Below are 16,173 nucleotides of genomic sequence, written 5' to 3'. Positions count from 1 at the left end.
ACGACTGTCTTGGTGTGCTTGGATCATGTTAGTTTGTTGGTGATATGGACACCAAGGAACCTGAAGCTCTCAACCTGCTCCACTGCAGCAATGTCGATGAGAATGGGGGCGTGATCGGTCCTCTTTTTCCTATAGTCCACAATCATCTCTTTTGTCTTGATCACGTTGAGGGAGAGGTTGTTGTCCTGACACCACACTTCCAGGTCTTTGACCTCCTCCCTATAGGCTGTCTCGTCATTGTCGGTGATCACGCCTACCGCTGTTGTGTCAATGTCAACATAGAAAATCTACATAGGTGTAACCAAGGCCCATTATCAGTGACTATCACTCCATAGATTAGGGCCTAATGAATTTATTTCAATTGACTGATTCCCTTATATGAAATGTAACTCAGTAAAATCTTAGAAATAGTTGCATGTTGCATTTATATTTTTGTTCAGTATATAAGGTTGTATTACTCCATTGTTTATAACAGGAACATAAACTATGTAAAGCTTCAAAATATATAAAAAAGCTGTCAACAACCTTTTCCATTTTTTCATCTGAGTATGCCTATGTATTATATTAGGCAAGGTCACTTGTAGAGTTAGGGAGCAGTTTCACGGACACAGATTACACCTAGGAAGGTTTTGTGAACCCTGATAGAAACCTTATCTGAATGTCAGAACAACTGTACAGTTTTAGTGTTTTAGTAACCTCTTAGGTAATCTTGTGTCTTACCACACAATGCTTCCATAACCTAAAGAAACATTATCTGAACATTTAAAGAACAGATTAAATGTGTTCTAGGAACATTCTTGTAACAGCAGGTGAATTTGTTTTTGCACCGTAAAATATTTTAGAATCATCTGCACAACTGGATATTTGTGTGTTTTGGGAACATTTATTTTGTGATGTGCCCACGATGTTACAACCTGATTGTTCCCACAACCTAATGAAACATTCTGGGAACATTTAAAGAACAGACTACATGTGTTATAGGAACATCAGGCGAATGTTTTATACAAACATGTTATAAGCCTCATCACGACAGGACAGTTTTTGTGTTATTCGAATTTTTATTCATTTATTTTATTTATTCAACCCTTATTTACCAGGTCACTTTTACCAGGTAAGTTGACTGAGAATATGTTCTCATTCACAGCAACGACCTGGGGAATAGTTACAGGGGAGAGGAGGAGTGATGAATGAGCCAATTGGAAGCAGGGGATGATTAGGTGGCCATGATGGTATGAGGGAATATAGACAGGACACCGGAGCTAACACCCCTACTTTCACGATAAGTGCCATGGGCTCTTTAGTAACCATAGAGAGTCAGGACACCCATTTAACGTCCCATCCGAAAGACAACACCCTACACAGGGCAATGTCCCCAATCACTGCCCTGTGGCATTTGGATATATATATGTATTACATCATATTACATATTTAATTTATTTTTTGACCAGAGGAAAGAGTGCGTCCCAAATCCACTTTGCCGCAACCTACCAAAAGTTCTGGGAACTTTCACAGAACCAATTTTGTTTTTCCGCAAAGTCAGTTCAAGTTCAGTGATTCATCCCCTCAAGGGTTTCATCACAGTACACTATGTTTCAGGTGTTTCACACATTACCAGTATTCTGCCCACTGGGCCCACACTAGTTGAATCAACATTGATTCCTCTTCATTTCAAATAAATTAAGCTGAACTAATGTGTACAAGACCTTGAATTGACGTTTGTGCCAAGTGCGTGTATGTTACCTTTGAAGAAGTAGACCTTCTCTTTGCCATGGTGACCGGGTGCTGGTATGGCGAAGGCAGCGTCGACGTCAGTTGGAACCTTCTCAAACCCTACAGAGATGTCCCGAGGGTAATCGGCATCCAGAACATCGTCCTCAAAACGCCAATACTTATTTCCCTGAGAGGAGACAAGTGAAAGCAAAGCAAAGCAGTGAGTCTTAATCAAACTAAATAGTCAACGTCAGTTTCATAGGCCATATGTTCCTGTTAATTTGGGATTGATTCCAGCAGACAACAGCTCAAGTTTAGACCAATGTTTCCCAAACCTCTCCTTCAGCCAGCCCAGTTATTTGACTCTTAACCTATTTAATCTCATCGGTCACAATAGTGACCGTAAAAAACGTTTTCAGTTATAAGGCTCTAAACACGTTACTGAATGATGTATCAATGCATTTCCAGCAAATATTGAAATAATAAAGGGTCTCAATGAAAGATGTGCAGTGTCACATGTTTAGTGTAAATTGTCACATGACCAGAGCTGTTTACTTCCTGGTTGCACCATGAGAAGAGGATGGCTGCATCAAAGCTCCCAAACAAAAGGTTAGTAAAGTATGTTAACATAAAGTTAGATCAAAGATTTTTGGTACACATCATCTTTAAGGTGTCTAGTATTGATATATGCATTTGCAATTACTCAACTTTGTTCAGTGTGGTCATAGAATGTGTAAACAAGTTGACGGCAACAATAGTGACCGGCGGGATAACACAGTGCATCTAGGTATACACATAGTTATACACATACATAGTTCTTGTTCTAACTGTCTACTCTGTTCTTTCTTTTAGTTTCACTTTGAGTCAAGTTCTGGATATGTTGATCTAGGTGACTGCCCAGACAAGCCATGCAACATTGCAGTTATCCCTCAAAATGAGAAAGATGCTGTCCTGAGTGATTGTGATAGTGATGGGTCAGATATGGACTATGGACAGGCCATTTGCCAGTCAGGCTGTTGAATGCATATGCTGAACCTATGCAAACAGATCATGACAGGAACAACGTTATCAGTGATGATGACCTACCCCTCACAACCCCCACTCCCCCATCCACCACAACCCCCCCTCCCCCACCACCCTCCACCGTTGATAATGAAGAGCCAACGGCCTCTACTCGCCAGAGGGTCCAGTCAGAAGAGCCAAGGGCAAAGCTGCAGGTCGTCAAAAATAAGGATCGAGTGTTCAAACGATCGAAGAGGCCTGCCACCGCTGTGATTCCAAAACACATTGTATACAGCCCAAATGCTGCAGAATGTGTCAAACAAAGCTCCCCCAACCCAATGGATGTTTTCCTACTAATGTATCCACCCACCCTAAGAGAGATCACCATTGAAATGTCCAACCTCTACTCCACCCAGACCAAGGACAAGCAACTGTATCTGAGTATGGATGAGCTCCTTACATTCTATGGGATCCTTATCACATCTGGGTACAGCTCTGTTCCAAGAAGACACATGTACTGGTCACTTGACAGTGATGTACACAATGAAAGCATTTCAGATTCAATGCGGAGAAATCGCTTTGATGAAATAATGGCCTCAGTTCATGTGGTTGACAACACAAAGATCACTGACGACCCATTTTTTAAGGTTAGGCCCATCTTCTCTGAGCTCAATCAGTCATACAAAGTCATGCCATTTCAGGAATGGCTGTCAGTGGATGAGAGCATGATCCGATACTATGGCCGACATGGATGTAAGCAATTCATTAGAGGTAAACCAATCCGTTTTGGTTACAAGCTATGGAGCCTTGCCTCCTACAGTGGTTACATGTATCACATGGAGCCATATGGTGGATCCCACACTCTCCTCCCTGAGACTGGGCTGGGTCAGGGACCCAGTGTCGTTCTCGGTCTTGCAGAGCAATCTCAGGTGCCTCAAGGTTGCAAGTTCCTTCATGACAACCTCTTCCCTTGCTTGCACTCCTCGATGAAATGACAAAAAGAGGATATGGGAGCTCTGGAACGATGAGGCAGAATCCTCTGTTTGATGTCCCATCCAAGCCACAGAAGGACTTCATGAAGTTACCCCGGGGAACCTCTGAGGTTCTGACCCAAGGAGACAAGTTGCTGGTCCGTTGGAAAGACAATAACATTGTCACAGTGGCAACAAACATGGAGGAGAAATACAGTGAGACCTCTGTCAAAAGATGGAACAAGGAGCGACGTGCCTTTGACAAAGTCCCACAACCAAAATGCATCAACCGATACAATGAGCACATGGGTGGTGTTGACCTTCATGACCTACAGGTTTCAAGATACCATATCTCGATCAGGTCTAAGAAGTGGTGGTGGCCCATCTTTGCATGGTCTCTCAACAGTGCACTCGTAAACAGCCATTTCTTTTACAGAGACGTTATGGGAGGGACCATCGACCTGCTCACCTTCTCACGGATAGTGGCACAGTCTCTTATGCAAAAGTTTGGCACGAAACCACTGAGCCAAGGAAGGAGATCTTTACTGGCTGCTACTGTTGAAGATCAGGCAAGATATGACAAAGCTTCTCACTGGCCAATCAACACGATGCACCGGTTCCAGAGATGTCGTCATTGTGACAAACGCACTACCTATGCATGTGAGAAATGCAAAGTGCCACTGCACATTGAGTGCTTCAAGATATACCATGGACAGTAGAAAAGGAGATAAGAGTGAATGAAAAAGCCAATAAAAGAAAAATAGAAAAGTCGATAAAGGGTGAGGTGAAGCAGTACAACGGACTCTAGGAAGAAAAGAAAAGTAGACGAAAAAGACAACCAAAATGACTGAAATGTTTTTGGGAAAAAAGGTCAATTAGGTCTGACTGATCACAGTTCAAAATAGTGATGCACAAACTAATCGTGCACTTGGTTCTGAAGCCTACCTCTATGATATATATTATTTTGTCCAGTGTAGGCCTCTACTTGAATGAATATTCTACAGGCCACCTCTATCCTAAATGTAACCTTTATGTTTCGTGTAGGCCTCTACTTGAATGCATATTCTACAGGCTACCTCTATTCTAAATGTTACCTTTATGTCCAGTGTAGGCCTCTACTTGAATGCATATTCTACAGGCTACCTCTATTCTAAATGTTACCTTTATGTTCAGTGTCGGCCTCTACTTGAATACATATTCTACAGGATACCTCTATTCTAAATGTTACCTTTATGTTCAGTGTAGGCCTCTACTTGAATGCATATTCTACAGGATACCTCTATTCTAAATGTTACCTTTATGTCTAGTGTAGGCCTCTACTTGAATGCATATTCTACAGGCCACCTCTATCCTAAATGTTACCTTTATGTTCAGTGCCTCTACTTGAATACATATTCTACAGGCTACCTCTATTCTAAATGTTACCTTTATGTCCAGTGTAGGCCTCTACTTTAATACATATTCTACAGGCTACCTCTATTCTAAATGTTACCTTTATGTTCAGTGTAGGTCTCTACTTGAATACATATTCTACAGGCTACCTCTATTCTAAATGTTACCTTTATGTTCAGTGTAGGTCTCTACTTGAATACATATTCTACAGGCTACCTCTATTCTAAATGTTACCTTTATGTTCAGGGTAGGTCTCTACTTGAATACATATTCTACAGGCTACCTCTATTCTAAATGTTACCTTTATGTTCAGTGTAGGTCTCTACTTGAATACATATTCTACAGGCTACCTCTATTCTAAATGTTACCTTTATGTTCAGGGTAGGTCTCTACTTGAATACATATTCTACAGGCTACCTCTATTCTAAATGTTACCTTTATGTTCAGTGTAGGTCTCTACTTGAATACATATTCTACAGGCTACCTCTATTCTAAATGTTACCTTTATGTTCAGTGTAGGTCTCTACTTGAATACATATTCTACAGGCTACCTCTATTCTAAATGTTACCTTTATGTTCAGGGTAGGTCTCTACTTGAATACATATTCTACAGGCTACCTCTATCCTAAATGTTACCTTTATGTTCAGTGGGAATGAATCACACGACTGCTATACAGTTGTTAGTGAATGTTGCACTAAAATGTCACAATGACAATGTTACAATGAGTATTGCACTTAAGTACAAGTTCAAATGTTACAATACCACCCTGCATACCACTGCTGGCTTGCTTCTGAAGCTAAGCAGGGTTGGTCCTGGTCAGTCCCTGGATGGGAGACCAGATGCTGCTGGAAGTGGTGTTGGAGGGCCAGTAGGAGGCACTCTTTCCTCTGGTCTAAAAAAAATAAATAAAAAATATCCCAATGCCCCAGGGCAGTGATTGGGGACACTGCCCTGTGTAGGGTGCCGTCTTTCGGATGGGATGTTAAACGGGTGTCCTGACTCTCTGAGGTCATTAAAGATCCCATGGCACTTATCGTAAGAGTAGGGGTGTTAACCCCGGTGTCCTGGCTAAATTCCCAATCTGGCCCTCAAACCATCATGGTCACCTAATAATCCCCAGTTTACAATTGGCTCATTCATCCCCCTCCTCTCCCCTGTAACTATTCCCCAGGTCGTTGCTGCAAATGAGAACGTGTTCTCAGTCAACTTACCTGGTAAAATAACGGTAAAATAAATAAATAAAAAAAAAAATAAAGTTAATGTTAATGTTTCAATACATGTTACAATAAAGTAACAATGTTACAATAAAGTAACAATGTTGAAATACGTCGATGGTTGTTGATTTTTGTCTTTGCTCTCAGTATTCGTATCGGTGTTGCATAAGGGTTTTTGTTATGTAAAATAGTCACACTAGAATGTGATGGGGCATTTTAGTAGCAATGCTGGGGACTGGCAGTGACAGTTTTACATGTGTTAATAACTGGGCTGGGTTATAAAGAATTTTGATGACTGCATAGGAGAAATATGTTAATTCAGTATATACATCACATTTTCCCACCGGTCACAATTGTGACCGACCATAAAACACACTTTTTCACCTACTTTTCCATGAAAATTAAAAAAAATGATGATTGATTACTTCAAAGGGTTACTAATGACACATGATTTAGATATTTTCATGTATGGGAAAAATTCGGGATTAAATGGGTTAATTCCAGAACTAGCATTGCTGATTCAACTAATGTAGGGGGTGATGACAATGTGACCATTTGAATCAGCTGCCTAGTTCTGGAATACATCAAAGCAGTAGACTGGCTGGGGTTACCTGAGGAAAGGTATGGGAAGCACTGCTTAACACTACTTTTGGAGATGTGAAAACGTCTGACATACTTTGACTTTGGGATGAACTATCCCGTTAACAGGGCGCTGTGCCAGTGTTCTGAGTGGTGAGGAAAGGTGGTAACTTAAAGATGCAAGACCCTGTATTGGTGTTGTGAGTGGTGGGGAAGATGTAGGATACTATGGCAGTGTTGTGAGCGGTGGGAAAGGTGGTAGCCTACCTTGAAGATGTAGGTCTTGCCCTGGCAGTTGATACGAGTAAAGGCAGCATCTATAGGTCCTCTGATGCCCCACTTGTCGTAGATCAGTTTGGGGGGACCGGGGACAACCGCCCTCTCATCGAGCTCGAAGAAATAATCACCTGTAGGAGACAGAGCATGTTTGTTCTCACCAGGACAGGGAGACAGAACAAGTCAGAGAGAGAGAGAGAGAGAGAGAGAGAGAGAGAGAGAGAGAGAGAGAGAGAGAGAGAGAGAGAGAGAGAGAGAGAGAGAGAGAGAGAGAGAGAGAGAGAGAGAGAGAGAGAGAGAGAGAGAGAGAGAGAGAGAGAGAGAGAGAGAGAGAGAGAGAGAGAGAGAGAGAGAGAGAGAGAGAGAGAGAGAGAGAGAGAGAGAGAGAGAGAGAGAGAGAGAGAGAGAGAGAGAGAGAGAGAGAGAGCGAGAGAGAGAGAGAGAGGAGAGAGAGAGAGAGAGAGAGAGAGAGAGAGAGAGAGAGAGGAGAGAGAGAGAGAGAGAGAGGAGAGAGAGAGAGAGAGAGAGAGAGAGAGAGAGAGAGAGAGAGAGAGAGAGAGAGAGAGAGAGAGAGAGAGAGAGAATTCGTTTTGTTTGTTTCACTTTTGTGTATTGTCTACCTCGCTTGCTTTGGCAATGTTAACACATGTTTCCCATGCCAATAAAGCCCATTGAATTGAATTGAGAGAGAGAGAGAGAGAGAGAGAGAGAGAGAGAGAGAGAGAGAGAGAGAGGATTTGCGGATGACACTACAGTGGTAGGCTTGATTACCAACAACGATGTGAGGGCCCTCGGAGTGTGGTGTCAGGAAAATAACCTCACACTCAACGTCAACAAAACAAAGGAGATGATTGTGGACTTCAGGAAACAGCAGAGGGAGCACCCCCCTATCCACATCGACGGGACAGTAGTGGAAAAGGTGGAAAGTTTTAAGTTCCTCGGTGTACACATCACGGACAAACTGAATTGGTCCACCCACACAGACAGCGTTGTGAAGAAGGCGCAGCAGCGCCTCTTCAACCTCAGGAGGCTGAAGAAATTCGGCCTGTCACCAAAAGCACTCACAAACTTCTACAGATGCACAATCGAGAGCATCCTGTCGGGCTGTATCACCGCCTGGTACGGCAACTGCTCCGCCGACAACCGTAAGGCTCTCCAGAGGGTAGTGAGGTCTGCACAACGCATCACCGGGGGCAAACTACCTGCCCTCCAGGACACCTACACCACCCGATGTCACAGGAAGGCCATAAAGATCATCAAGGACAACAACCACCCAAGCCACTGCCTGTTCACCCTGCTATCATCCAGAAGAGGAGGTCAGTACAGGTGCATCAAAGCAGGGACCGAGAGACTGAAAAACAGCTTCTATCTCAAGGCCATCAGACTGTTAAACAGCCACCACTAACATTTAGTGGCCGCTGCCAACATACTGACTCAACTCCAGCCACTTTAATAATGGGAATTGATGGAAATTATGTAAAAATGTACCACTAGCCACTTTAAACAATGCCACTTAATATAATGTTTACATACCCTACATTACTCATCTCATATGTATATGTATATACTGTACTCTATATCATCTACTGCATCTTGCCATCTTTATGTAATACATGTATCACTAGCCACTTTAAACTATGCCACTTAATGTTTACATACCCTACATTACTCATCTCATATGTATATACTGTACTCTATACCATCTACTGCATCTTGCCTATGTCGTTCTGTACCATCACTCATTCATATATCTTTATGTACATATTCTTTATCCGTTTACACTTGTGTTGTGGAATTTGTTAGGTTAGATTACTTGTTGGTTATTACTGCATTGTCGGAACTAGAAGCACAAGCATTTCGCTACACTCGCATTAACATCTGCTAACCATGTGTATGTGACAAATACAATTTGATTTGATTTGAACATGGCGAAGCCCCAAAATTGCCCTCGCTAGAAGTCTGTGTTTCAGACATAAGGAAGTGGATGGCTGTAAACGTTCTATTTTGAACTCCCACAAAACAGAGATGCTTGTTCTAGGTCCCAAGAAACAAAGAGATCTTCTGTTGAATCTGACAATTAATCTTGATGGTTGTACAGTCGTCTAAAATAAAACTGTGAAGGACCTCGGCGTTACTCTGGACCCTGATCTCTTTTTTGACGAACATATCAAGACTGTTTCAAGGACAGCTTTTTTCCATCTACGTAACATTGCAAAAATCAGAAATTTTCTGTCCAAAAATGATGCAGAAAAATTAATCCATGCTTTTGTCACTTCTAGGTTAGACTACTGCAATGCTCTACTTTCCGGCTACCCGGATAAAGCACGAAATAAACTTCAGTTAGTGCTAAATACGGCTGCTAGAATCCTGACTAGAACCACAAATTTGATCATATTACTCCAGTGCTAGCCTCCCTACACTGGCTTCCTGTTAAGGCAAGAGCTGACTTCAAGGTTTTACTGCTAACCTACAATGCATTACATGGGCTTGCTCCTACCTATCTTTCCGATTTGGTCCTGCCGTACATACCTACACGTACGCTACGGTCACAAGTCGCAGGCCTCCTAATTGTCCCTAGAATTTCTAAGCAAACAGCTGGAGGCAGGGCTTCCTCCTATAGAGCTCAATTTTTATGGAATGGTCTGCCTGCCCATGTGAGACACGCAGACTAGGTCTCAAACTTTAAGTTTTTATTGAAGACTCATATCTTCAGTAGGTCATATGATTGAGTGTAGTCTGGCCCAGGAGTGTGAAGGTGAACGGAAAGGCTATGGAGCAACGAACCGCCCTTGCTGTCTCTGCCTGGCCAGTTGCCCTCTCTCCACTGGGATTCTCTTTCTCTAACCCTATTACAGGGGCTGAGTCACTGGCTTACTGGTGCTCTTCCATGCCGTCCCTAGGAGGGGTGCGTCACTTGAGTGGGTTGAGTCACTGACATGGTCTTCCTGTCTGGGTTGGTGCCCCCCTTGGGTTGTGCCGTGGCGGAGATCTTTGCAGGCTATACTCGGTCTTGTCTCAGGATGGTAAGTTGGTGGTTGAAGATATCCCTCTAGTGGTGTGGGGGCTGTGCTTTGGCAAAGTGGGTGGGGTTATATCCTGCCTGTTTAGCCCTGTCCGGGGGTATCAGCAGATGGGGCCACAGTGTCTCCTGATCCCTCCTGTCTCAGCCTCCAGTATTCATGCTGCAGTAGTTTATATGTCGGGAGGCTAGGGTCAGTCTGTTATATCTGGTGTATTTCTCCTGTCTTATCCGGTGTCCTGTGTGGATTTAAGTATGCTCTCTCTAATTCTCTTTCTTTCATTCTCTCTCTCGGAGAACCTGAGCCCTAGGACCATGCCTCGGGACTACCTGGCATGATGACTCCTTGCTGTCCCCAGTCCACCTGGCCGTGCTGCTGCTCCAGTTTCAACTGTTCTGCATTCGGCTATGGAACCCTGACCTGTTCACCGGATGTGCTACCTGTCCCAGACCTGCTGTTTTCAACTCTCTAGAGACAGCAGGAGCGGTAGAGATACTCTCAATGATCGGCTATGAAAAGGCTACTGACATTTACTCTTGAGGTGCTGACTTGTTGCACCCTCGACAACTACTGTGATTATTATTATTTGACCATGCTGATCATTTATGAACATTTGAACATCTTGGCCATGTTCTGTTATAATCTCCACCCAGCACAGCCAGAAGAGGACTGGCCACCCCTCATAGCCTGGTTCCTCTCTAGGTTTCTTCCTAGGTTTTGGCCATTCTAGGGAGTTTTCTTAGCCAGCATGCTTCTACACTTGCATTGCTTGCTGTTTGGGGTTTTAGGCTGGGTTTCTGTTAGCACTTTGAGATATCAGCTGATGTAAGAAGGGCTATATAAATCAATTTGATTTGATTTGAGGTAAACAATGTGTAAGATCACACACTTAACGTTAGCTAACAAGCCAACCAGCTAACGTTAGCTAGTTAAACAACAATGAACAGTACCAAATCATGTGGTTACTACCCTGCTTGAATCTGCTGGGAGCTATCCAACCAGGTTCAATGTTAGCTAGCTATACTTTTTTTAGGCTCCCTTGACATTTCTAAAATGTAATTCTTTTGCGACTTGTAGCTACAATGTAGGAGGCATTTTGAATTTTATGTGTTCTATTCATATCATACCTATACCTAATTAGGAGCACAGACAATTTTCAACCGTGCTCTTTTTATTTGATTTTGGATTATTGTAAAGAATGAAAATAAATTGACTAAACGTGTTCTTGGACTGGATTGTAGGCTTTGGAATTATCCCCAGGTCACTAGTCCATGGCATCAATAACTTTTCTGGTATTTGCCCTTACACATTCCCCCTCACCTCTGAAGGCGTAGATGGAACCGTTCTTGAGCTGGAGGAAGGCGTCAAAGGGCTTCCCGCTGCAGGGCACTGCCTCTGGGTCAGGGGGGAGGGTGGGGGTGGGGGTGTGGATGGTGGTGGTTGGGGCCAGGGTGGTGGTGGGGACAGCAGTTGTGTTCATAACTGGGGGAATGTTTGTGGTCTCTGGGTCAACCATGGTCCCAGGGTTGGTGTTAACTGCTGTAGTGGGGGTGTACGCTACATCGTCCTCTGGGGCATCAAATGTGTCACCACGGGCAACTGAGGAGAGAATGCCACAGATTTATATTAGAAACTGTATATGGACAGTGGTTTGATTCTATGTGGCATTTTTTTACTTTATCAAACTTCATTAAACTAACCCTGGCTGTGTCCAAAATGGCACCCTATACCCTTTATTGTCCACTACTTTTGACTGCGTGCCCGAAGTCAAAAGTAGTGCTCTATAAAATAAATAGGGTGCCATTTTGGATACATCCCTTATAAATATGATATACATAAGATCATCATTTCCGGGGAGCCATAATATCATGAGAAGCAGAGCATCTTTCTTACTCTTCCTAGGGCAGGCACTGTCAAAGTCCATGCAGCAGCTGCTGTAGTAGCGACACATAGAGTCACACTGGCACTTGGTCATGGGGTTGAAGCTGTGACAGCGACCCACACACGACTCTGCACAGGAGGGAAGACCCAAAAACCGTGGTTACCTTAGAGCAACATTCTGATACAGCAATGTAGGCTAGTGATTGAAGGGACATTGACAGAGGCCCTTATATGAATGCCCAAAGTAGTGGTCATCATACACAGTAGCTACAGATGTTGTTTTTATATAAAAGGTATTCAACTGTAGTTACTCAGACCTTTAACTTAGTGTGACCACAAATATTATTTGAACAGACGAAGCTGGGCTTGAAATATGGTTACTGGGCAAGCACACTAAGGAACTAAACACTAATTACGCACATCCAAACCTGACAGAGGAGCTACAAGACAACATAGAAATGAAAAGCAGTAGGCTACCAATAGCTGAATTACGCAAACATTTGGCAGCACACAGGTAGAGTAATGGACATGAATTTATTTAATTTAGAAAAAATGGTAACTTACCTTCTGCAGCGAACGCAGAGGCCAGCGTGAGTGCCAGCAGAACAACTGCCAACTTCATTCTGTCTCACTCAGCAGGAGACCACACAGACCGGAGAGCAGTAGAAACTGGTGCTCCTCTGTCAAGTGGAACGGTGAAAATACACGAAAAACAAGGGTTGCAAATCCTGTTGTACTTTGCTTGGTAAACAAACCCAAGTCAAGTTCACATGATGGGGTGGCCCACTTTGGAACCACTGCACTGTGGGCAACACAGCTGATCGATCAGGGGCTCCAAAAGTCGTTCAGCCTAGTTGTTTGTTTTGTGAGCAGATGGTCAGTCAGCCGTTGGCTGTTATAATCATTAAACATGATTCCAATAGGAACAGCAGTGATTGTCTGTGAAACATTGGGGTCATGAACTCACACACGCGCTTTATGCACAGATTGCCACTTTTCAACAGTGCACGTTGGAATGAATTAATATACTTTACTACAGTAAAGTGTGCATGGCAGGAATATGATCAGTGTAAGTCCCTATGTGAATCAACCTCTGTGTAACGCCCTATTGATTTGTGGAATGGAACAACAACCACAGGCAAATATGGGAGCCAGAGCTTTCTGTCACGATCGTCCTCAGGGTGGAAATGACCGGACCAAGGTGAAGCTTGTGAGCTTACATTTATTTTTATTAGGAATGTCGCCAACAAAAACAAGAAACAACAAAAATGAACGTGAAGCTGACTAGGGCTATACAGGACACTAACACAGACAACTACACACAACTAAGGTGGAAAAACAGGCTGCCTAAGTATGATTCCCAATCAGAGACAACGATAGACAGCTGTCCCTGATTGAGAACCTGTAACGGCTGTCTTCCTCCTCCTCCGATGAGGAGGAGCAGTAAGGATCGGAGGACCAATGCGCAGCGTGGTACGTGTTCATGCTCTTTATTTACAACAATCGAACACTGAAACAAAACCATAAACGACACATGAAACAACCAACCGAAACAGTTCCGTGTGGAACACACAGACACAGAAAATAAACACCCACGAAACACAAGTGGGAAAAGGCTACCTAAGTATGATTCTCAATCAGAGACAACTAACGACACCTGCCTCTGATTGAGAACCATACCTTGCCAGGTCGAAACGCAAAATACAACACAGAAAACGGAACATAGACAACCCACCCAACCCACCGCCTCTGGCCTGGGGACCCTCGCCGCAGGACTGGAGACCCTCGCCGCAGGCCCCGGACTGGAGACCCTCGCCGCAGGCCCCGGACCGGAGACCCTCGCCGCAGGTGCCGGACTGGGGACCCTCGCCACAGGCCCCGGACTGGAGACCGTCACCGGAGGCTCCGGACTGGAGGCCGTCGTTGGAGGCTCCGGACTGGAGACCGTCGTTGGAGGCTACATACTGGGGACCGTCGCTGGAGGCTCCGGACTAGGGACCGTCGCTGGAGGCTCCGGACTGGGGACCGTCACTGGAGGCTCCGGATTGGGGACCGTCGCTGGAGGCTCCGGACTGGAGTCCGTCGTTGGAGGCTCCGGACCGCGGATCAATACTGGAGGCTTCGTGCCATGGTTCCTCATTGCAGGCTCCGGGCCATGGATCCTCATTGCATGCTCCGGGGCATGGACCATCACTGGAGGCTTCGTGCCATGGATCATCACTGGAGGCTTCGTGCCATGGATCACCACTGGATGCTTCATGCCATGGATCATCACTGGAGGCTTCTTGCCGTGGATCATCACTGGAGGCTTCGTGCCATGGATCATCACTGGAGGCTTCGTGCCATGGATCATCACTGGAGGCTTTGTGCCATGGATCATCACTGGAGGCTTCGTGCTATGGATCATCACTGGAGTGAGGAGACGTATGGACAGCGCTCAGAGCCGGCGTAGGATATCTTGGGCCGTAGAGATGCACTGGCGGCCAGATGCGCTGAGCCGGCAACATCCGTCCTGGCTGGATGCCCACTCTAGCCCGGCCGATGCGAGGAGCTGGAATGTAGCGCACCGGGCTGTGAAAGCGCACTGGAGACGCCGTGCGCTCCACCGCATAACACGGTGCCTGACCAGTACCACACTCCCTACGGTAAGCACGAGGAGTTAGCTCAGGTCTCCAACCTGACTCAGCCGATCGCCTCGTGTGCCCCCCTCCAATTTTTTGGGGGAGTGGCCTCCCGGTCTTTCGTGCCAGCCTTGACCCTGTGTAATCCTGGTCCCTTTTCCTCGCTGCATCCACCTGCTCACATGGCAGGCGATCCTTTCCCGTCAGGATCTCCTCCCACGTCCAGGATCCTTTCCCATTCAGGATGTCCTCCCATGCCCAGTCCTCCTTACCACACTGCTTGGTCCATTTGTGGTGGGATCTTCTGTCACAATCGTTGTAATGATGAGACCAAGGTGCAGCGTGGTGAGCGTACATTTCTTTTTATTATGAATGTCGCCAATAAAAACAAGAAACAATAAAAACGAACGTGAAGCTGACTAGGGCTATACATGCCACTAACACAGACAACTACCCACAACTAAGATGGAAAAACAGGCAGCCTAAGTATGATTCTCAATCAGAGACAACAATAGACAGCTGCTCCTGATTGAGAACCATACCCAGCCAAAACAGCCAAAAAAGTGTGCCCAAATTAAACTGCTAGCTACTCATCCCCAGAAGATAAGATGTGCATATTGTTAGTAGATTTGGATAGAACACACTCTGAAGTTTCTAAAACTGTTTGAATCATGTCTGTGAGTATAACAGAACTTATTTAGCAGGCGAAACCCCGAGGACAAACCATTCAGATCTTTTTTTTTTGAGGTCACTCTCTTTTCAATGAATTTTCATTGGGAATCCAGATTTCTAATTGACCTTCTTGCAGTTCCTACCGCTTCCACTGGATGTCAACAGTCTTTAGAAATTGTTTGAGGGTTTTTCCTTTGTGTAATGAAGAAGTATGGCCATTTTGAATCAGGGTCACTTGTTGTGTCCTGTTTGTTAGAGGTGTATGACCAGAAGGCTAGCTACAGTGTGTTTTAATCCTGTATTGAACACTGATCATCCCGTCTTCAATTTTAGCGATTATTTACGTTAAAAAATACCTAAAGGTCTATTACAAAAGTAGTTTGAAATGTTTTGGCAAAGTTTACAGGTAACTTTTGAGATATTTTGTAGTCAAGTTTCACAAGTTGGAACCGGTGTTTTTCTGAATCAAATGCGCCAAATAAATGCACATTTTGAGTATATATTGACGGAATTAATCGAACAAAAGGACCATTTGTGATGTTTATGGGACATAATGGAGTGCCAACAACAGAAGCTTGTCAAAGGTAGGCATGAATTATACACTGCTCAAAAAAATAAAGAGAACACTTAAATAACACAATGTAACTCCAAGTCAATCACACTTCTGTGAAATCAAACTGTCCACTTAGGAAGCAACACTGATTGACAATAAATTTCACATGCTGTTGTGCAAATGGAATAGACAAAAGGTGGAAATTATAGGCAATTAGCAAGACACCCCCCAAAACAGGAGTGATTCTGCAGGTGGTGACCACAGACCACTTCTCAGTTCCT

The 16,173-nt window shown here is 44.3% G+C and overlaps 1 protein-coding gene across 1 annotated transcript in view; it reads right to left on the bottom strand.

Annotated features, from left to right (window-relative positions):
* Positions 1-12,758, bottom strand: part of vtnb (vitronectin b) — a 16,326-nt gene extending 3,568 nt beyond the window's left edge. Inside the window, exons 1-5 of the mRNA XM_055943034.1 lie at positions 12,611-12,758; positions 12,059-12,175; positions 11,486-11,764; positions 7,137-7,276; positions 1,741-1,897 (exon numbers count right to left, since the gene is read on the bottom strand). Coding sequence (XP_055799009.1) covers positions 1,741-1,897; positions 7,137-7,276; positions 11,486-11,764; positions 12,059-12,175; positions 12,611-12,668 — 751 coding nt within the window. The 5' untranslated portion in view covers positions 12,669-12,758. The remainder of the gene's footprint in view (positions 1-1,740; positions 1,898-7,136; positions 7,277-11,485; positions 11,765-12,058; positions 12,176-12,610) is intronic.
* Between the last annotated feature and the right edge of the window lie 3,415 nt (positions 12,759-16,173).

This window comes from Salvelinus fontinalis, chromosome 13 (genome assembly GCF_029448725.1).
Source record: "Salvelinus fontinalis isolate EN_2023a chromosome 13, ASM2944872v1, whole genome shotgun sequence".
NCBI classification, from domain to species: Eukaryota; Metazoa; Chordata; class Actinopteri; order Salmoniformes; family Salmonidae; genus Salvelinus; species Salvelinus fontinalis.
The sequence above is the reverse complement of the archived record's forward strand: the minus strand, read 5'-3'. Positions and strand labels throughout refer to the sequence as shown.